General features: G+C 50.1%; 1 protein-coding gene across 1 annotated transcript; it reads left to right on the plus strand.

The window, feature by feature from the left end:
* The first annotated feature begins 7326 nt into the window (after positions 1 to 7326).
* On the plus strand, positions 7327 to 19100 carry LACTBL1 (lactamase beta like 1). The gene is made up of 6 exons (XM_047868743.1): positions 7327 to 7462; positions 9807 to 9916; positions 12163 to 12320; positions 13269 to 13507; positions 17077 to 17182; positions 18122 to 19100. Exons 1-6 carry the CDS (start codon positions 7414 to 7416, stop codon positions 19098 to 19100), a joined length of 1641 nt encoding a protein of 546 aa, XP_047724699.1. The 5' UTR covers positions 7327 to 7413.
* Positions 19101 to 23453: the final 4353 nt, after the last annotated feature.

A 23453-nucleotide genomic window follows, 5' to 3' on the forward strand; every position in this document is an offset into this window, starting at 1 on the left:
TCTTCTCGTCCTAATTTAGCCTATTTTCTAGGCCAGCCCAGATTTCTAGGCCACGGGGGATACAGACTAAGATCCAGAAAGCCTGCCTCCATCCGTTTACATGCCAGACCCTAAGCATCAGCACAGTGGAGAGAATCAAGCCCTGTCAATGACGGGGTGGCTGGGAGGCAACTGTGGGGCCCTACTGAGACAGTGATATGGAAGTTGGTGCAATCCATGAATTGCAGCACGAGCTTGCTGCTCAAAACGTGGTGCGTGGACTGGCACCGGCATCACCCGGGAGCTGGTTAGAGAAGCAGGATCCTGGGTCCTGCTCTGACTCACTGACTCAGAACTTGCAGCTTGATTTGCCACCGCCCCCCCCCCCCCCCCCCGCCCCAGGCTGTTCCTATACACATTTAAAGTGGGTTGGAGACACACTGGTTTGGGGCGGTGGTTCTTAACCTTGACCAGAGGGTAGAATCACCAAGCCACGCCCCTGGGCATCTGTAGAGTGGGACCCAAACACCAGTGGTTTTTCAAAGCTCTTCCGGTAATCCCAATGTGCAGCCATATCGAGTGTCAGGGAAGGTAAATATATTTTCTCTTTTTGGGCCAACTAAAATCAACGGACAGGGGCGCCTGGGTGTCTCAGTTAAGCATCTGATTCTTGATTTTGGCTCAGGTCATGATCTCACAGTTCACGGGATTGAACCCCAAGTCCGGCTCAGTGCTAACAGCTTGGAGCCTACTTAGGATTCTCTCGTTCTCTCTCTCTCTCTCCCCCTCCCCCACTCTCTCTTTCTCAAAAATAAATAAACTTAAAAAAATAAAATCAATGGACAGTAACTTTCTAGAATGTTCACTGAGAAAGATCTGATCTCTGACGCAGAGGTTGTGGCACAAAGCTAAGTTATAACAAGAAACGGGCCTTTACAGAGCCCTTACTCAGTGCGAGGTCCGGGGCGAACTGCTTTACCATCACCCTGCAATTTAATCCTCATGGTAACCAAGATATTATTATCCCCATTTTGTAGACGAAGAAACAAAGAGGGCATGCCTTACCCAAGGCTACACAGGCAGTGACAGAACTGGTTATCTGCATATTTAACAACTAGGTTGACCCCTGGAAGTCTTCAAACCGTGTTCCTTGGAGCCTGAGGTTCCTCAGAGGCAGCTGAAGAGCTGGTGTGGGGGATGGACAGGTCTGGGAGGCCTGTGGGTCATCTCTCTTGCACACTGGGCTTGCCAGACACTCCTTTTGGAGAGAGCGTTCCTCTTCCGGCCTGGAGCATCTTGGATCACGTGGTGCTGTCCAGGCTCTCTGACAGATGTGCCCCCCTCCCTGTTGCTGAGGGACCCCAGGAACTAATCCCAATGGCGGAGGGCACGTGGAGGGATTAGTGCCGGGGTAATCGGCGCCACATCTGCCAGCCCCTGGGGAGCCTCGGTGAAGCCTGCACCTCAGAGCCCAGCCAGCCATCCCCGTCCCCTGGAACACGGGGACTCCTGGAGGGCACTGGCCAGCTGTGGCTGGGCCTGAACTGCCCTGTCCTACCTGAGCCTTCCAGAAGAGGGTGAGTTAGGGCTAAGCGTCTGGGGGTCTGAGTGGGTTGTTTCTGAGGCTGGACGGGGAGGCAGTGGTGGGGACACTGACTGAGTGTCCTGATTTTCCTGGAACTGAGAGATCTGGGACTTTCAGTGCTAAAGTCATGATAGACCCGGACAGACCTGGACAACTGGTCAAGCTCACAGGTTTTCTGAGTTCAGTTCCCTCCGCCTTCGAAGCAGAGCTGCACGAAGGGGAGGGTTTGCTTTGCCCCCTCCCATCCTTGTCTTCCAGCCTTTCTGTCCCCTCCTCTCTTTTCCAGCCTTCAGGACCTCTCTTTGCCTTCACTCCTCTGACTTGATTTCCCACTCACAGGGTCTCCCGGACTGTAGGCCTGAGTCCTCAAGGAGCTGGAACCTTCCACACCTTGGAGAGAATGATGACCCAGGTGAGGCATAGCCCATGGAAACTTGCTTCAAATACTGGCCTAAATCACCCAAATCACCTTCATCACCTTCATCATCATCATCGCTAACATTTCTAGAATTTGCACTGTAGGCCAGGAACAGTTTTGAGTGTTTTACCTGTAATAACCCACTGAATTCTCAAAACAAAGCAGAAATTACTCCTCTCCTTCTTCACATCCCCAGGCCTCTGACTGGAGTGCCCCCCAATTCATCCCTACTACCTGTTCAGTGAAGCTTTCCCCCACCTCCCACCCGGAGGCTGAGTTCACGGGTACCTCAGAGACCCAAGAGCTGTATGCACATGCTCTGTTCACATCTCTCTCCCAGAGAAATTACGACACTAGTGACCAGCTAGTGAACAGTGTTCTAGGGGCTTTGCATGCATTATCTCATTGACCCTCACCTAAATTCTATGAGATGTAGGAACGATGGTCCTTCCCATTAGGCAGACAAGAAAATGGAGACTCAACGAGGTGAAGTCGTTCGTCCAAAGCCAGTAAGGGCAGAACCAGAATCGAGTCTTGCTTCACCTGGTTCCAGAGCCCTGGTGTGTGGCCAGTCTGCTGTCCTGCCGGCTCCATGGGGGACAGATGTTGGCCAAAGGCTCTGTGCCCTCAGGACATAGCACTGTGCCCAACACACAGATGGCCCTTGGAAATTGCATTCTGGATTAAGAAGTGGACGAGGAGGGTTGTACCAGAGTGGGCGGTGAGGAGAAAGGAGGGGAATGTCTTGGGGCCATAGGCCACCTGGGGAAGGAGGTGGGGGAACTGTGGTTACGGGTGGGGCTTGGGGGAGCCAGGCTCTTCCTGAACCCCCACCCCCTACCCCTGCCTCATTTTCCAGCTGGGAAGGGAGAGGGGAGAGATGCCTGGTGCCTCCTACTGTAGAGTCAAAATGTGAGCAGCTGGTGAGCGGCTTAGAGGTTAAATACTGACCCCACCTTTGGGTCTGTTGGAATAAATCCTGAGATTGGAGACAGGCATGGGATGAGGCTGGGCTTCAGAGGAGAACTAGAGACTGGGGGTGCGGTTCACATGTGAGTCACATGTGAGGGGGGGTGCGGTGGTGCTGAGGCTGGGCTTCAGAGGAGAACTAGAGACTGGGGGTGCGGTTCACATGTGAGTCACATGTGAGGGGGGGTGCGGTGGTGCAGAGCACAGAGCTAGAATCCCAGCTCTGTCATGTGCTGTCCACGACTTCGTTAAGTCATTTTAAGGTCTCTGAGTTTCATTCTTCGCTTGAAAATGAGATGCCCATATTCTGGTCATGCTATAGGTGCCTGTTGAGGGAGGTTAGGCTGCCCTCCCTTAGTGCCACCGGCCCTGCCCCAGTGGCCCTTTGCTTGTGCTCGAAAGGGAGCACCTTCCAACTTCCCTCCCATATAAACAATACCAGAGAGCCCCCCCACCCTCCGCTCCTCGAGGCTGAAGCACGGTCTTGTGTCTGATGTTACTGATGACACCAGTGGAGACATCCTAATGCTCTTGGGCTCCTTAATGGCTTCATTTTTAAAAAATGGAGGTATAGTTTGCATGCATTAAAAGTCACTCTTTCTGGTGTACAATTCTGAGTTTTGACAAATGCACACAGTCCAGACCGACCACGATCAAGACACAGAATGGTTCCATTGCCTACCACTGTCCCTTCTGTTCCTTTGTCATCTCCCCCATTCCTACCCCCAGGCAGCCACTGAATGGTCTTCTGTCCCTACAGTTTTGCCTTTTCCAGAATGTTACAAAAATGCAGTTGCACAGACTGTGGCTTTTTGAGTCTGGCTTGTTTCATTTAGCATAATGCGTTTGAGATTCATTCGCGTTACTGCCTATATCGGTAGTCCGTTCCTTTACGCCTGCTGATCAGTATCCAATTGTACAGATATATCACAGTTTGTCCACTCACCAGTTGGGGGACATTTGGGTTATTTCCAATCTCTGGAAATTATGAATAAAGAGTGGCTTTAGTGGGAACCCCGAATTCTAGAGCTGGAAATCAAGTGAGATTTCCAGGTGTAAAAGGTAAACTCAACAAATAGTCAGTCCATCCTGCTAACAGCTGAAGACACAGAGGTCCAGAGAGGGGAAGAGACCCAGCCATAGTTATAACTGACTCAGGAAGTGGGGCTGAGATTTGAACCCAAGGCTTTCAACTTGCAGGACAATGTAAAGTTCAAAACATATTTCTGAAACATCTGCCAGGGCCAGGCAGAGTAACAATTGTTACAGGCATAAAGGCCAAGAAGGAATGATCCTGGTGCTGGAGACACGCGGAGTAGGGAGCCAGACAAAGAAGCTAGCAGTAACCAGTGTAGGTTACTGTTACAATGCAAGAAGGGGTGTGCATGAAGCAGAGAGGAGAGGCCCTCAGTTCTGTCTGGGGGAGAATCAGAAGGCTCTGCAAATGCCCATGTATTTTCAGGGAAGAACACAAGTTTGTCAGGTGGAAAAGGATAGAAAGGGTCTCACAGACCCTTGCAGAGGGAACCTCCCTCACAGAGGGAATGGCAGGTGCAAAGCAACGGAGAGTGGGACGTGGGGTGTGGGAGCCTAAAGATGCAAGGGGGAGGGGGGAGGCAGAGGAGAGGCAGGAAATGGCCGCATGGGATCTGCTGGGGTCTGATTATAGCAAGCCTCTCTGGCCAGACTGTTTACTGCAGGACAGTGCCTGTGCTCCGTGTATAAGCTCTCTTCATCATGGAAGAGCATGTAGGATTGAACAGAGACAGAAGGAATCGAAACTCAGTGAGACCCTAGCGGAACACAGACTACAGAGCAGGTGTTGGTACAGACAGGCGCTTAGTATGTTTCAGAGCCAGCGGCATACAAGTCAGTGGCACAGGGCTGGAATTAATTAATTAAATTTTTACTTATTTATTTTGAGAGAGAGAGCGTGAGTAGGGGTGGGGCAGAGAGAGTCGCAGGCACACTCCGCACAGGGCTCGAACTCACGAGCTGTGAGATCATGACCTGAGCCAAAATCAAGAGTTGGACGATTAACCAACTGAGCCACCCAGGCGCCCCAGGACTGGAGTATTTAATAATCCGTGATGAGATGACTGATTATCTGTATGGAAAAAATAGAATGAGATTTTCCTTCTTTACACCATAACCAAAATAGTTTTTGTCTGTGACTGTAGAGAAATCTACATTTACCTCTGTATAATGTATTTCCTGTGCGTGCAGGCACGCACACACACACACACACACACACACACACGCCCGCGCACACTCACAGCAAACAAAAAAGACAATATGGATGAATTTGATCGGCAGCAACCAAAACGCAAACCCAAATCCCTCTATTCAACGATAGCTAATAGAGCTTACGACGTGTCAAAACAACGTACTTTAAAAATATTAACCTACTAAAGCCTTACTAATTTATGAGGCAAGCACTATTATCACTTCCATTTTACAGGTGCAGAAACTGAGGCACAGAGAGGTTGAGTGACTTTCTTGAGGTCACACAGCCAGGAAATGGTTGAACTGAGATTCAGAATTAGGCAATCTGGCCACAGATTCACCACTACATGATTTTGCCTCCAACAAGTTATCATAAACATAATGGGAACAGACAAAACACAAGCGAGAGTATCTGAAACTTATACTGAACTCTAATAAACAAGGGAAGTTGAATAGGAACAAATAGGCCATGGATAAGAACAGTCCGTTCACAGAAAAGCAAACCGAAATATATACAGTAAACGCAGGAAAATGCATTCAAGCTTATTAGTAATCAAGAAAATGCAAGTTAAAAATAGCAATGAGGGGCGCCTGTCTGATTCTTGGTTTCGGCTCAGGTCATGATCTCACGGTTCATGGGATCAAGCCCCGCGTTGGGCTCTGCGCTGACAATGCAGAGCCTGCTTGGGATTCTCTCTTTCCCGCTCTCTCCGTCCCTCCCCTGCTTGTGTTCTCTCTCTCTCAAAATAAATAAACTTAAAAAAAAGTAGCAATTAGGGTCACAGGTGGCTGGAGTGTTAACTGAACAACTTTGGAGAGCAACGGGATAGTGTCTATGAACCTGAAAAAGGCCACCCCTTACCACCCAGAAATTTCACTCCCAGGCACAGTGCTCTCAACTCAAATGCATAAAACAGTCATGTTTTTAAGGCAGCCTGGCCCCAGACTTCATGTTCTAACTAGTATACTCCGAAGTATATTCACACAGCAGGATACTCTACAGAAGTCAAACCGAATAATACAGAATACATGTACCATATGGGGGGGGGGGGAGGAAAGCAAGTTTCAGGAGGATAATACAGTAGGTTATAGTTTACATAAGTTTAAAAATGTGCAAAGTGATACTACGTGCTGTTTACGAAGGCACGAACACACAGTAAATGGATGAAAACAGGCATGGTAATGATGAACACCAAGATCACAATGGGTGCTACTTCTGGGAAGAAGGGGAGGAGGCTGGAATCTGCAGGTGGCACAAAAAGGGCTTCGCCTCCACCCAGAATGTTTGTCCATTCATTCATTCATTCATTCATCATCAACTATTTATCAGGGTCTGCTATGTTTCAGGGACTGTTCTAGGCACTGGGAATACCATGGTGAGTAAAACAAATCACGAATCTCTGTTCTTTCTTTCTTTCTTTCTTTCTTTTTCTTTCTTTCTTTCTTCCCTCCCTCCCTCCCTCCTTCCTTCCTTCCTTCCTTTCATTTTAATGTGTATTTATTTATTTTGAGAGGGAGAGAGAGCACAAGCACAGGCAGGGCAGGGGCAGACAAAGAGGGGGGAGAGTGAACGAACTCCTGTTTTCTAATGGGATGGGATGAACAGACCATACACTAAACAAGGAGCTGACGCGGTACTTTTTAAAATGTAGAGATATGAGGAAAACAGGGTAAAATGTTAAGATCTAACAAGCTTGAGTGGTGAGTGCCCTTGGAGAACTCCCACTCCATCAGGAGCACCAGCTAATACTAGCTGAACAGCCGTTGTATTAGAGAGCTGGACTCCCACCACAATGGAGGCTTGTCCAAAGTGCCTTGGAGGGGGTCTGGGTGAGGAGAGTTGGGGAAGGCTTCCTGGAGGAGGCGGCATTTCAGCCGGCCTTAGCTATTTCACTAAGTACACAGGAGAGACATGGCATGCCCAGCAGAGGAAGCAGGCCATGCAAAAGCCCAGAGGTGCAGAGAGACACGTGGCACAGCTGTTGAAGGGCTCACACTGGGAAGGACCTTGGTTTTACAGGTGTGATATCTGCCCCAAGCTGTGGGCTCTTGTGATGTCTGGGTGAACCTGAGGCATGGTAGGGGTCCCTCTTCTGCCTCCCTCTGGCTGACCCCCTTGGGGGCCGTGCTCTTGTCCTTCCCCTCCCAGGTGGGTTGGCAGCCCAGCCTGCCGAAACTGAAAAAGAAGTGGCTCTTCCCAGCTTCCTGCAGCTTCTTCTTCCTGCTCTCTGTGGTTATGACTGGCTGCTTCCTGTGGCAATATCACCTCCCCAAGCTGGACACCAGTGAGTGCACAAGCATCCTTGACTTCCTTCCTATCCCTGTGGGGCCTGGGAGCCTGGAGCTGATGCACCTGATTTGAGGGTGTAGGGGCAAGACCACAAGATTTGGACTCAGAAGCTCTGGCCTTCATTCTGACTCCAACCCTCACTAGCTGTGTATCTTTGGACCAGTCAAGGGACCTTTCTGTGTCATGTTGCCCTTGGGTATAAAATGAAGATCCTAATGCCACTGGAGTTTCCTTAAACCACCCAGTCTGGCTGTAAATCTCAGGGACTCCCAATAGGTAAAACAGAGTTTCTCTTGCCTGATCTTCAGCCCCCATGGTAGGATCTCCAGGCCCTACCCCCCACCCCTTTAAAGATCTCCCCCCAGCTATATCTAAGACCCTGGGAGGAACAACGAGGTGTCCGTGGACAGAAGCTGCCATTTGTTGGAGCCTCTCCATCCTGGGCCGGTCAAAGCTTGGCTAGTGAGCCACCGCTGCTGGCAATGTCCACCAGGCCCTTTGTTGCTATAGCAACCCCTGCACCCTCCAACCTGGATCATCCAGAATCCCAGTTCTCTGCTAACGCTGGGGAGAATGTCTCTCTCCGTTCCTCTTGTGTTACGGATGCCCAAGGCTCGATGAGGTGGCCTGGGCTCCCAAATTCCCACAGAGACATTGTGCAGAAATGGCTCCTTTTATTTTCTTGCTGGCTTTTTCCTCTCCCACCCCAACCCGTTCTTTCTAGGGTATATTCTTTTATCAGGGGCTTCTCAGTCCTTCAAGCAAACAGTCTTCAAGTAGGCAGGTCAGCCTGTCCTAAAGGACCATGCTTCGCCAACGGTCAAAGTACCAATCCAAAGCAGATCAGTTATTACTATAAATACGTACAAACGAAATTAAATGAAAAAAATATTATAGAACAGAAGCTCAAGTTTTAAGATTCCACACAAAATTACCACATTAAACTGCTATAGAAGTTTCTAAACATGTGCGCTCAAATTTTGTACTTAATTTGTCACAAATGGGAAACAAACAGTTCGTGGACCTGCTTGGGTCCATCACCGGGTCCATCACTGTCCACAGTGATCGAAGTCTTCTCCCTTGCATGGGCACCACCTGAGAGGTTGTTAGAAATGAGGACGCCCTGCCTCCATCCCGTATCTACTGAATCAAACATGCATTCAAATATTTCCAGATGACTTTTTGGGCACGTGCATATTTTTTTAAGGTTTTATTCATTTTGGGGAGAGAACTTTTGAGAGCGGGGGAGGGGCAGAGAGAGAGGGGGACAGAGGATCTGAAGCGGGCTCCTCACTGAGAGCAGGGCTCGAACCCACTAACTGTGAGATCATGACCCAAGCCGAAGTCAGACGCTAGAACGGCTGAGCCACCTACGTGCCCCTGTGCACGTGCATGTTAATGCAGGGCTGTAGGCACCAGCCCTACCTGAGTCCCAGGCTGAGCAAAGCTTAGGTTTTGGCCAAGACCTCCCTACTCCAATGATTGAGCCTATGTCATGGATTTGTTGAGAGACCTTCCTTAAGGTGCACAATCGATTTGTCCTGACAAAGTCACAAGGCCAGCCGGATTCAAGAGGTGGGAGGAGCTGGAAGGATTTGCGGCCATAGTGAGCCTCCCACAGAGAAGCTCCTCTCAGGTCTGAGTAGGATTTGAGGAGCGTGCAGCTCCTCTGGGCGCTTCCACCCTCACTACCCTACACTGCTCTCTGAGGATGAGGGGAGTTCTGGGGCCCGTGCGATGATCTCTCAGCCTGAATCCTGTCCTGCCAGGGCCCACGCCTTCTCCCCAGAGGTTCCAAGGAAGACATACACCTGGACCAAAGCAGAATGGGACTTAGACCTGATATTCCAGACACACAGCTCTGGTGACACAGGCACTGGCCTTATGATTTAGGCCTGAAGCCTAAGCGGGGCCCAAGTCCACCTCTCCACTCAAATATATAATCTGAACTAGAGAAACAGAGGCAGACAGACAGACAGACATGGTTGAGCCTGCCCCAAGGAGCTAGAACTTTTCTAACTCCTCTGACTACGTGGAGGGAGAAAGCTGGTCATACAAGGGAAAAGGGCTGCCAGCCAGGAGCCTTGGCCTAATTGGTATTTTGAAGGCCAATCATCAGGTGGTGGGTGTGGGACTGTCCCTTCTCCTCTCAGGCATCCGCCCCCACGGTGGGCGCTGTGCCCTGCTATCTATCTCCTGGTGAGGCTGTTGCCAGCTGGGAGGGCCAGCCCCAAGGCACGGTTCTGGCCTTTGCTGCCACCTTCCCACCCCTTCTAGGATGATCCCTAGACTCCTACCGTGAGCTCTGTCCCCCACTCACCATGTGATGCTCCCTATAGGTTCCTTGGGACCAGAGGTGGCCTCTGCCCCTGTGAGGATGTGTCCCCGACACCCTGAGCCTGTGCCGCTGGCCCACCCCCTCCCTGTGTTGAAGGAGGCCCTGGAAAAGGTCAGTGATGACCCAAGAGGGAACTGGGCGTGTGTGCTAGGCCTGGGGGATGAAGGGGAGGGCACGTTCTGTGCAGTGGCAGGGGCATTTACTCGTGGATTCAACATATACTCCTTGAGTACCTACTTTGGGCTAAGCACCGGGGACATGGCAGGAAGAAGAGACTGTCCTGCTCTCAAGAAGCTACTAGTCTGGAAGAGTGAGGATAGGGGACATTTAGGGAACTGCGGGGGCACAAAGAAATTGGCTTTGGGGTCAGGCAAGGCTTCTGGAGGGAATGGTGTCTACTTTTTTTTTTTAATGGTTTTTTTTTTAATCTTATATTTGAGAGAGAGAAAGAGAGACAGAGACAGAGAGTAAGCAGGGGAGGGGAAGAGAGATGGAGAGAAACGGAAGCAGGCTCCAGGCTCTGAGCTGCAGGCTATCAGCACAGAGCCCAACACGGGACTTGAACTCATGAGCAGTGAGATCATGACCTGAGCCGAAGTCGGACTGAGCCACTCAGATGCCCTGGGAATGATGTCTAAACGGAGATGTGAACAAGTAGGAAGTACCCAGGTGATATGCACTTATACATACAGTAAGGGAGACTGAGGGAGGGAAGCATGTGCTCCAGATAGAGGGACCAGCATGTGCACAGGTCCAGAGGCAGCAGAATGAGTGCAAGGCACACACAGAGAACCACCAGGGAATTCAGGTTGCTGGGGCTGCAGGTGGGGGAGGGAGAAAGGTGGGACGGGGGGAGGAGGACACAGCCCGTATCACAGAGGCCATTGCAATGTAATTAAGCACACACACCTTATAACACAATTCTTACCACTGCATGATGGCCTGACGCTAGAGGGGGTTGTTGGCCAGCTCACTCACCTTAGGAGACACACAGACAAATGAAACTCGACTGGAAGTGTACAAGCAGCAGCACAGGGGAGGGGCGGGAAACTGTCATCCAAGGAACGGCTGAAGGGAAGGCAGATGACGTGTCCATGTAAGAGAAGGCCTGGGCAGAGACACCATCACTGTCTGCAAGTACCTGAAAAGCTTTAGTGAAGGAGAGGGAGCAGAACGGTGCTATGAGGCTCCAGGGTCATAGCAATTCAAACAAGAAATAGCAACAGTCATCGTAGCCGGCTTCTAGTGGGCACGGAGTATGCGGTAGCTTCTTTACACAAATGCCTCATGAATCCCTATCTAGAGAGGAGGAAACTGAGGCACACAGAGGCAAAGTCAGTGCCGGGGTGGAAACCACACATGGACAGAACTCAATTCTGGACCTGCTAAATCACTCGGCAAGGAGGTCTGGCAGTTAATTAGGACCTAGGGCTGGAGTTAGCCTGGGGTCCTAATCCTGACTCCACTAACCATTAGCCACTTGGGCAAGTCGCTTCATATCTCATAGACTCAATCTTCTCATCTGTAACATAGGGAGAAATTTAGCACTGGCTTATTGTGGATTAAATGAGACAATGCATGGGGTGCCTGGGTGGCTCAGTCAGCTAAGCGTCTGACTTCAGCTCAGGCCATGATCTCACAGCTTGTGAGTTCGAGCCCCGTGTAGGGCTCTGTGCTGACAGCTCAGAGCCTGGAGCCTGCTTCGGATTCTGTGTCTCCCTCTCTCTCTCTGCCCCTCCTCCACTCACACTCTGTCTCTCTGTCTCTCTCTCTCAAAAAAAAAAAAAAAAAAAACCATTAAAAAATGTAAAAAAAAATGAGACAATGAATGAAAATCACTTTATATTGTGCCTGGCACATTCCAAATGTCCAATAACTTTGGATGTTAACATTGTCACTGTATTTCATTATTGAAAACAATGTCCTTTCAATAAATGTTCGAAGAGGGTCTAGGGGCCTCTATAGTGAATCCTCCAACATTAGGGGGTCAGGCCAGGCCTTCCTGAGGTTTTCTAGGGCAGCAGACAAGGGTTCGACGACATCAGTAGTTTAGCCCCTCTCTCCTTTTACATTTTCCCGAAGAAATTTTCTTTGAACAGAAATCTTACGAGGAAGCCCTACATAAAAACAAATTTAGAGGAGCTGCTCTGGTTGTAACTGGGTGGGGGTCCAATCCCAGGGGGTCTGAGAACCTGAGGTCTGAGGCTCCAGCCACGGCGGGGGGGCGGGGGGGGGGCGAGAATGGAGGGGGTCCCAGCAGGGGGCGCTGTGTGCAGGGTGTGGTGTGGGAATGCGTAGGGCAAGCAGGACCAGAGGGGTGTTTGTCTGCGCCTGCACTCCTGCTCTTCTCCTCCAAGGTGGACAGGATCCTGCGTCAGGCACTGTCTGCCCCGGGCCTGGCTGCCATGTCTGCAGTTGTCATCCACAATGACACCGTGCTCTGGACCGGGAACTTTGGGAGGAAGAATGGATCAGACCCGGCCTCTGGGCCCCCCAATGAATACACTATGTACCGGTCAGCTGGGTGACCTCTGGGGTCCTGTGGAGGGGGGCATGGGATGGGAGGACAAGGGAGACCTAGGAGGTAGGGGGACTCAAGAGAATCATGACTGGGGGTCCAAGCTGCCAGGACCCTTTATTAAGTCCTGACAATTTTATAGATGAGGAGACTGAGGGCCAGAGAGGACCAGAGAGTGCCCAACATCACACCACAGGGGTAACAAGTCAGGAAGGAATCTCTTCTGGAGAGCCCTTAGCCCAGAACCTCCCTAACTAGAAAACGCTCCCTGTGTCCCACCTCCCACACCCTACTATGTGCCACGAAGGAACTGTAACCAGTTCTTGGGCCCTTGCCCCGGGTCGCTGTTAGTTGGCGGCAGCAGTCCAGACGGAAGAAACTTGGGACCCCCTGCGGCACACCCAGAGTCTCCCCTCCTCGGTGCTGCCTGCAGGATCCTCCAAGCTGACAATGCAAAGGGAACACGTTCACTCCCAGAGACACTGTGAGGATTACAGAGGTTCCATTCACACTGCACCTGCCATGTGCCAGGCCTGGGCCCACAATTGCATTTGCTATCACTTACTCAACACTTGCTACCTACCTTCCAGGTATGTTGCCAAGCACTTCACATGCCCAATCTCGTGCAATCTTTTCTACAAGCTGTGAAATGGACAATGAAACAGAAACAGAGAGATCTAGTACTTGCCCAAGACCACTTGGCTAGTAAGAGGGAGAGGTACATGATCCCAACCTACGTCTATCCCAGAATGGGAAGGGCTTGGGTTAAGGCCTGGCACGGGGTAGGCACTCAAGAGTGTCCACCTGCCACTGTGCTATGTTCTTGAACATCCCAAAGACACTGAAGAGGGTGGACTCAGTGCAAGTTGGGACCTGGGGTGCAGGACGGAGGTTGTAAGGCCAACTGTATATCCTCTGCACCCTTGTGTGCTTAACACTTCCCAGAATCTCCAGCATCTCTAAGATCTTTCCAGTCCTCATGCTGTATCGGCTGTGGGAGGAGGGCACTGTAGCCTCTCTAGATGACCCTCTGGAGCGGTATGCCAGCACCTTCACCATTAACAACCCGTTGGGCATGGCATCAGCCCCTGAACAACAGAGCTTGATGGATGAGCTGGAGAAGGTGGGCCCAGCCCCAAGGCCTTCGTCCGTCACCCTCCGAAGGATGGCCAGCCAGCTCTCAGGTGAGCAGCCCTGAAGTTTTGCAGCTCAACCCAAACCATTTCAGGGGCGGCAACTGAGCAGCAGGTTCTCATGCAGCCAGGCCGGCCACACCTCCCTCTCACCCGCCCTGGATGGTGGACCAGGGGTAGAAAGATCTGGTGAGGTAAAAGTGGAGGCGAAATCTGGGAGTTTAGATCAAGGGGACAAATCAAGATCAGGTGGCAAGTTGAAAGTCAAGATCTGCTTATTAGGTCAAGAACAGGTCAATATTTGTACACAGATCTACAATGAAGACCTAATTTCCCTCAATATACAAATATTACGTACAAATCAATACAAAGACTAACAACCCGACAGAAAAATGGGTGAAGAATAGGAACAGAATAGACAATTCACAGGAAAGGAAATACAAATGGCCCTTAACACTATGAAAACATATTAAAAGATGTTCAACCTCATTCATAACAACATAAACGCAAATTAAAACCACGGAGAGACATTTTTCCCTTGGCAAAGGCCAAAATGGCGGGTGCACTGGGTTGGTGAGGTTATGGTGAACTAGACCCTCTGATGCATCAGTGGTGGGAATTTACATTGGTGCAACCTGGGTGGGGGACAATGATACTATCTACCACAATTAAAAATGCATAGATCCTTTGGCTCAGCAATTACCCTTCTAGGAGATTCTCTTACAGATGTATTCACACATGTGTGGTGTGAGGTCTGCATGCATTCACTGCAGCGCTGTTTGTAACGGCAAAAGACTGAAACACCTACGTATCTATAAGCAGGGGAGTGGCTAAACAAACTGTAACACAGCTATATAATCAAATCAGATGTAGCGTTAGAAAAAAGGGGAATAATGTTGTCTATGTACTGAGATGGAATAAGATACAGTGTTAAGTGGGGGAAAAAGCTCAAACGGCATATATTATATGCTACTATTTGAATAAATAAAATAATATACACGCAAAGTGCACATATGTGTATGAATGAATACGTATAAGAATGTGTAATGTACATATTACTCTATAATACGTTTATATAAACTAAATTGACATACATGTGCCTGCCATTTTTTTAAGTTTACTTATTTATTTTGAGAGAGACAGAGAGAGAGACAGAGAGAGAGCATGCACAAGCAGGGAGAGGGGCAGAGAGGAGACAGAGGATCCCAAGCAGACTCCACACTGTCAGTGTAGAGCCAGACATGGGGGCTCAAACTCATGAACCTTGAGCCAAAACCAAGAGTCAGACGCTTAACCCACTGAGCCACCCAGGCCATTTCATTTGAAACGATGCCATTTCACTGTTTCAAAAGGCCTGAGGTCTTAGTCAACGGACATGGCTGGTTATCACTCCTGAGCCCAGGCGGTGTACCCGAGGTTCAGCGAGAGGATGGAACCTCCTGAAGCAGCTCAGGCAGGACAGGGTCACTCTTCTTGGGGGAGGGTGGCCTGATGGTTAAGGGCATGAGCACTGAACTTCCAGCTCTGCCTTCTCCCAGCTGGGTGATCTTGGGCAAGTCATTGAACTTCTCTGAGCCTTATTTTCTCCCCTGTAAAATGACTGTGGTTTGCCTTATTATTGGGGATTAAATGAGATAATGAGTGTAAAACACTTAGCAGAGCTCCTGGCACACAGCAGGTGCTTGTCAATGTAGCTTTGGTTATTTTAGCCAGGGTTAGACCTAGGTGCAGTGGGGCCTGATGAGGAGGTAATTATAGGGGTCCTCTTTAAGAATGCATTATTAAAAATTCCAAGTTAGATATAGGCCTTGGAAGGGGCCATGCAGGTAAGGAGCCTTCAGGCTTACTTAGGCTCTTCCGGCATCCTGTTCAAGCCACCTGGGTTATAACTCTGACTCCAGGGCTCCCTCTAGGGGTGTATTGTGGACTCTTCTTCATCCATACCCAGGGAACCAAGCCCAGGGTGCTTGGTTAGTTTAAAAATACCCTACATGTCTTCTACAGTCCCAAGGGGCCAGCTGAGGCAACAGCTGCCTGAATAACTCTGTTCTAGGCTCTCAATGTCTTTTATGATCGACTCTCACTGTAATCTACAGCTGTCTCCCGTTCCTGGAGCTTTTCATCCATTCTCTGAGTTAAGCCTTCTAACACTTCCTAGGGAAACCACAGCAGGTGTTGCAGCCCATTTAAAGAGGAACAAGTAGAGGCTCAGAGAGGTAAGGTACACGGTTTGTGGCCACACAGCAAGAAGTTCCAGAGTCAGAACTTACACCCGGGGCCTGGGACTCCATCTCCCAGTTGCTCAGGCCAAAAGCCTTTGAGTCACCCCTGATACCTCCAACCCCCATACCTTCCACATCCCCTCAAGTAGCAAATTCCGTTGGCTCCACACCCAAAGTAGATCCAGAACCCAACCCGTCCTCACCACTTCCACAGCTGGCTCCCGAGTCCCAGCCACCATGAAAAAAATGCGGATTTTTCAAGTCTCCTTATAGGCTTCCTTGCTTCTGCCCGCCCCCTCCCGCCAAGTCTGTTTTCAAACAGCAACCAGAGCAACCCTGATGAAATATACGTCAGATTTCATCACTCCTCTGCTCACGACCCCAGCCATGGTCACATCCGACTCAGAGAAAAGGCCAAGTCCTTCCAGTACCCTATAGCACCCCATGACACCCGGTGCCTACAACCCCAGTACTTCTCACCTCCGAAGTCTTCCCCTTCTCACTCTTCAGCCACACTGGCTGTTCCACACTGGTCCTCAAACAAGCTAAGTCACTCCCGCCTCAGGGCCTCCACACTTGGCTGTTCCACACCTTCCCTCTGCATGACATTCTTCCCTCACACTGCTGCTTGGCTCTCCCCCTCTCCTCCTCCAGCTCTCACCTGCTCAAGGGTCACCTTCTCTGTGAGGCCTTCTTCTGATCACCTTGTATCAAATAACAATTCCTCCTTTCTTACCCCATAGCACGAGTATTTATTTATCATCTGTCCCCTCCACTAGAATGGAAACTCCATGTGGTCAAGGACTTTGTTTTGTTCACTACTGAATGCCCAGGACCCAGAACGGACCTTGGAACAAAACGTGGTGCTTGAAAACTATTGCCGGGTGGAGGGATGGAAAGAATCCCAGTCCTGTAATCCTTCCCATACGTGTCACATCCAATAAACAAAAAATTCCAAGTGGTCAGAGAAGCCAGTTTGGCAAAACCTGTTTGGGTACTGACCTCAAGAATTTTATGGAATCAAACTTCTGTGGGTTGGTGATAACAATTATTTTTTTGAGCAGTTACTATGGCCAGGCCCCAAGCTGAGCATTTTGTCTCACCTGAGCCCTATGATATAGGAAATTAAATGATTTCCCTTGTGTTCCCCGGGAAGATAGGAAAGGGAAGACTGGGGAAGATAGGAAGATAGGAAGACTGGGGCTCAGAGAGGCTAAGTGACTTGCCCAACCAAACACAGGGAGGGTTAGAGTCCATGCTAGACTTTTTTTTTTTTTTTTTAAAGTGATTCTGCGGTCATTATCTCTCAATCCACGGAAGGTGGGGGAGGGAGTGCATCCAGGGGCCACTCTCCCACCTTCAGCCGGCCCAGCAGTTCTGATCACTGCTCTTCCCCAGGGCTGCCCAGAAGGCTCCGCTCTACTTCCCTGCTGTGGAGGGGCAGCACCCAGGAGGCCCTGAGCCTGCTCAAGGATGATGTGCTGGTGGCAGACCCAGGAACCAGGTGAGGAGTGTGTCTGAGGCCCCACCGACATTAGGAACCTCCAGAGGTGACACACCCCTCCTAGGAGAGAGCCTGAGTCGCCTCACCCTAGACATCTGGAGCCAAGGGAGATGCAGGGATCCCTGAATGCATCCTCTAGTCCACAGCTGGGAACACAGGCCCAGACAGGCTGGCACCGCAAGGCAGGGGGAAGCTGGGCCCAGGTTCAGTTCTGTGTGAACCTCGTATTCTGTCAATTCACCAACTCAACTTTTATCGAGTACCTACTCAACGGAGATACAACACCTACCTACTGAGATACAGCAGGGAGCCAATTACAAGCAGCCTTTCCTCATGTAGTGTGCATTCTTGTGAGTGAACAGTGAACTTATTTTTTTTTTTTAAGTTTCATTTATTTATTTTGAGAGAGAGAGCGAGAGCACACATCCAGGGGGAAGGCAGAGAGAGAGAGGGAGAGAAAGAACCCCAAGCAGGATCTGTGCTGCTTGAGCCCATGAACTGTGAGATCATGACCGGAGCTGAAATCAAGAGTCTCATGCTTAACTGACTGAGCCAGCGAGGCGCCCCAGGACTCTAGTCTTCCATTTGATAAAATCAATTATACTAAAGTAAAAAGGACCAAAAAGATTTGTTTTACCACTTTCCCAGGTGTGTTGCTGTGTCCAACTCTTCCCCAAGTTGCCGTGTGATTCTGGGCAGTTCTGCCCCTCTTTGGTTCTTAGTCTTCCCAGATGTAGGATAATGCCTTGTAGTCAATCATCTCTGGGGTCTCTGCTGGGTCTGACCACCTGGGATGCAGTGAAGCAGGTTCCTTCTCAACCGCGCCCAGTCCAACGAACCTCTGGTGGCATCTGGGTCTGAGCAGGTGGGGCCCGGCTCTTCAGGGCCTGGAGATGCTCACCCACGGCCGCATCCCAGTTTCCACCCCTCCTCTTCCAGGTGCCATTACAGCACTCTGGCCTTCTCGCTTCTGGCCCATGTCCTCGCAGCGCACACTGCTCAGGGCGACTACCAGCGCTGGATCCTGGAGAACGTGCTGGAACCGCTGGGCATGGAGGACACGGGCTTCGACCTCACGCCCCTAGTGCGCGCCCGCCTGGCGGCTGGCTTCTACGGCAGCGGCCGGCCGGCGCCGCTCTACGACCTGGGCTGGTACCGGCCGTCCGGCCAGATGTACTCCACCCCGGCAGACCTGGCCAAGCTGGCCATGGTGCTCCTGGGCGGCGGGCCCCCGCTCCTGCGGCCCGACGCGGCCAAGGCCCTGCTGGCGCCGCTGCTGGCCTGCTCGGGCGCCTACTTCGCCAACGAGACGGGCACCCCGTGGGAGTTCCACGCGCAGGGGGGCTACCGCGTGGTGCGCAAGGACGGCGACCTGGACGGCTACGCCGCCACCTTCTCCCTGGTGCCGCCGCTGCGCCTGAGCCTCGTGCTGCTGCTGGCGGGGCCGCGGCCACCCGGGCGCGACCTGGTGGCGCAGGCCTACGACGTGCTCCTGCCCGCCATGGAGAGGGCCCTACGCGAGGCCGAGCCCAGCCCCGCCCCGCCGCCCAGCGCGCGCCCCTTCGCCGGCTACTTCACCTTCGCCAACCAGACCTTCTACGAGGTGCGCCCCGGGCCGGAGGGCGAGCTGCGCCTGCGCCAGTTCGGGCCCCGCGTCGAGGCGCTGGTGCCCCCCGCGTTCCGCACGCTGGCGCTGCGTCACCTGCGCGGCCGCGTCTTCCAGCTGCACGTGGCCCGCGAGTTCCCCTGCGAGCTGCCGCTCGGCGACGCCTGGCTCTCCCTCGAGGCGCAGCACGGGCAGCTCGTCAACTTCTACCCCTTGGACCGCCACGGACTGTCCCCTGGCTTCGACGTGCCGGGCCTGAACACCTACCGGGTGCTGCGGCTGCAGCGCAAGCCCGTATTCAAGACCCAGTGACCGCGGGCTCTGTCGGGAGCCTCCCCCTTGCTGGCCTCCGGGCTTTCCGATCTAGAGTTGGAAAGGCGGAGCTGGGGAGATGTGTTAGAGGAGCGAGTAGTTGGCAAAGTGGGGTAGGGTGTTTGCTGCTCAGAGCGTGGACCGCGGACCACAGCTGTTTTTTGTCCACGGGGTGGGAGAGTTCAGTACGGAAATTTAGAGTAAACATTTAGAAACTTTCATAGCAAGTTGATAGAGCCCCTTTGGGCTTGTATTTTGTCTTCGTACTAAAAATCAACTGAGTTTTAATTTTTATAAAATGAAATGCACACGTTATCAGGGTACCGTTCCATGATTTTGACATTTATGCCACTATAATCAAGATAGGGAAAATTTCCATTATCCCTCAAACGTCTTTCCTATTCTTTTGCGGTCAGTCCCCTTCCCTGCACCCAGCCACCGATCTACTTTTATCATCGTGGATGATTTTGCCTGTTCTGGAGTTTCATATAAATAGAATCATACAGTGTAGCCGTTTGGGTCGCTCCCCCCGCCCCCAGCATGACGTTTTTGAGGTTCACCCATGTCTGTGTGTGTATCAAAAGTTTGTTCCTTTCTATTGCGAAGTAGCATTCCACTGTATGAGTACACCACGTTTGCTCATCCCTTCACCTGTCGATGGACATTTGGGTTGTTTCCAGATTGGGGCTGCTATGAAAAAGCATTCCTGTATAAGTCTTTTTGTGAATACGTGTTTTCATTTCTTTTGGTAAATATCTAGGCAAGCCGTGAAGTTTTCCGAAGCACCGGTACCATTTTGCATTTCCACCGGCAACATGTGACCCTTCTGTTACTCCACATCTTTGTGAAAACTTAGCATTGTCAGTCTTTCCAACTTTAGGCGTGCTAGCGGTTGTGAAGTCCTGTCCCACTGTGGTTTTAATTGCATTGTATTGCTCATATTGTAGAGATTCTTTCTATGCTCTGGATACAAGTGCTTTGTCAGAGCTGGTATTGCAAATATTTTCCCTCAGTCTTTGGTTTGCCTTTCCAGTTTCTTAGCGATGTCTTTTGGTGAAGAGCAGAAGTTTTAAAATGTTGATGGCTTTTATGCCTGTTGGACCTAATACAAAATTTAAGCTAGCGTTTTGCATGTCCGTTTAAAAATTAAACTTTATATTTTGAGGTAATTGTAGATTCACATACAGTCGAAAGAAATAACCAGTGTGCCATTAACCCAGTTTCCTCCAATGGAAACATCTTGCAAAACTGTAGTACAATATCGTAGGCAAGTTGATAGAGTCATTGACATTGATGGAGTCAAGATAGAGAACATTTTCATCATCACAAGAATCCCTCTTGCCCTTTTCTAGCCATGCCCAGTTGCTTACCAACACAACCCCCTCCTGAACTCCTAGCAACCACCAATCTGGTTTCCATTTCTGTAATTTTGTCATTTCAAGAATATTATATGTATGGAGTCATACAATATGTAATTTGGGGGGGACTTTTTTTTTTCACTCAGCATAATTCTCCGGAGATTTTCAAGTGGCTGCAAGTATCAACAGCTTTTTTCTTTTTGTTGTAGAGTAATAGTTGCATGGTGTGGATGCCCCACAGTTTATTTAACCATTCATTTGATGAAGGATGTCTGGCTTGTTTCCAATGTTAGGCTATTACGAATAAAGCTGCTAGGAACGTTTGTTTACAGGTATCTGTGTGAACATAAGTTTTTTTATTTCTCTGGGACAAATGCCCAGGAGTGCAACTGATGAGCCATATGGTAGGGCTTTTGTTTGTTTGTTTGTTTTTGTTTCTTTTTAAAGAAACTGATGAACTGTTTTCCAGAGTGGCTGTACCATTTTATAATCCAATCAGCAATGTATCAGTATGTATATGTATGTATACACACACACACACACACACACACACACATATATATATACAGTTATATATGTATATAGTTTCCCTGCATTTGTGCCAGCATTGGTCACTATTATTATTTTTGTAATTGTAATTTCTTAATCATGAATGATGTTGAATACCTTTTCATGTGCTTTTTTGCCATCTGTATATCCTCTTCAGTGAAACGTCTCTTTATGTCTTTTGCCCATTTCCTGATTGGATTTCTAAGAAATTGTTGAGTTTTGAGAGTTCTTTACATATTCTAGATACTAGTCCCTGGTTTCAAATATGTTCCAGTCTGTAGCTTGTCTTAACAGACTTAACGCTCTCAACAGGTGTGCGGTGTTATCTCATTGTCTGCACAGCTTTGGCCCCTGGGTCATTGCCATTGTCTCTTCTCTGTCCCTTTCTGGCTTTACCATACTTCCCTGGCCGAACCCTGGGCTCCCTAATTTGTATCTCTACCCCTGGCTACTCCTCTGACTCCAGACTTACGTGCCCACCTGCCTACTGGGTATGCAGGATGCATCTCTGCCTTATGTCCAAAATGGGACTGTCAGCCTCACCCCAGACCAGTTCCTCCTGTAGTCTGTCCATCTCAATCAGTGGAAGCTCTGCTTCTGCTGTTGCCCAGGCTGGACTCCTGGATCCCCACTTTCACATTCATCCCATCCGTAGGTCATGCAGACTCAGATACCGAGTCTGTAATCCAATCCCTCCTCCCCACCTCTGCTCTTCTGGCCATTTCCAGGCCACCATCCTCTCCCTCCAGGGTTATTATAGTGACTTCCTGTCTCCCCATTTCCATCCTTACCCCCTGTCATGGTTAGTTTTCTGTGTCAATGTGACGAGGCTAAGATCCTCGGTTATTCACACACTCATCTAGGTGTTCCTGTGTGGGTATTTTGTGGATGTGGTTAACATCCACAATCAGCGAACTTTAAGTAAAGGAGAGTAGCATCGATAACCTGGGTGGGCCTCATCTAATCAGTGAAAGGCCATAAAAGTAAAACTGCAGTTCCCAAGCAAGAAGGAATTGGCCTCTGAATGCGACGGCAGCTCCCGCTGGAGACTTTCCAGCCTTTCAGCCTCCCTACAGACTTTGGGTTTGCCCGCCACATCATGTAAGCCAATTCCTTGAAATAAATCTCTTAATATATATCCTAGCGGTTCTGTTTCTCTGGAGAACCCTGACTAATATACTCACAGACATCAGTCTACAGAACACTCAGAGGGATCCTTTTAAAAGTCACATCACGGCACTTGTGTTCTCAGACACTCCTAGGGCTTTCATTTCATTCAAAGAAAAACTAAAGTCTTTATCATGGCCTACAGAGGACCCCGGTTCTTCCCACTGGCCTCTCGTTCTCTCTGCCTCGGCCATTCTGGCCTTCTCGCTGCTCCTTGAACCTGCCAGGTATCCTTGGCCTTTGCTCCTGTTGTCCTGCCTGCACGGTTCCTTCTCCAGCGAACCACTCACGGCTCCCTTCCCTCCGATGTTTACTCACCTGTCACCTCTGTGAGCCCTTCCCTGACCACTCATTCTTGCAAATTGATGATTTTTTTTTTTAACCTATGTCTGCACCTGTGTAACTGCCACCTAGACCGAGGTGTGGAACACTTCCAGCCTCTCCTGTGGTTCCCTTCTCCACTTCCTGGAAATAACCACTCATGAATTCTACCACCATTGATTAATTTGGCTGCTCTTAATCTTTTTATTTTTTATTTTATTTTATTTTTTTAAATGTTTTGTTTATTTTTGAGACAGTGAGAGACAGAGCATGAACGGGGGTGGGTCAGAGAGAGAGGGAGACACAGAATCTGAAACAGGCTCCAGGCTCTGAGCCGTCAGCACAGAGCCCGACGCGGGGCTCGAACCCACGGACCGTGAGATCATGACCTGAGCTGAAGTCGGACGCTCAACCGACTGAGCCACCCAGGCGCCCCCTTAATCTTTTTAAAAATGAGGTCTTAGGTCATGCATTCTTCTGTGCCCACTATATTTTATTTTATTAAAAAAATTTTTTTGGGGGCGCCTGGGTGGCGCAGTCGGTTAAGCGTCCGACTTCAGCCAGGTCACGATCTCGCGGTCCGTGAGTTCGAGCCCCGCATCAGGCTCTGGGCTGATGGCTCGAAGCCTGAAGCCTGTTTCCGATTCTGTGTCTCCCTCTCTCTCTGCCCCTCCCCCGTTCATGCTCTGTCTCTCTCTGTCCCAAAAATAAATAAACGTTGAAAAAAAATTAAAAAAAAATTTTTTTTAACATTTTTGTATTTTTGAGAGAGACAGGGACAGAGTGCAAGCTGGGGGGGTGGGCAGGGGCAGAGAGGGGGAGACACAGAATCCAAAGCAGGCTCCAGGCTCTGAGCTGTCAGCACGGAGCCGGACAGGGGGCTCGAACTCACAGCCATGAGATCATGACCTGAGCTGAAGTCGGATGCTCAACCGGCTGAACCACCCAGGTGCCCCTG

The sequence above is a fragment of the Prionailurus viverrinus genome, chromosome C1 (genome assembly GCF_022837055.1).
Source record: "Prionailurus viverrinus isolate Anna chromosome C1, UM_Priviv_1.0, whole genome shotgun sequence".
NCBI classification, from domain to species: Eukaryota; Metazoa; Chordata; class Mammalia; order Carnivora; family Felidae; genus Prionailurus; species Prionailurus viverrinus.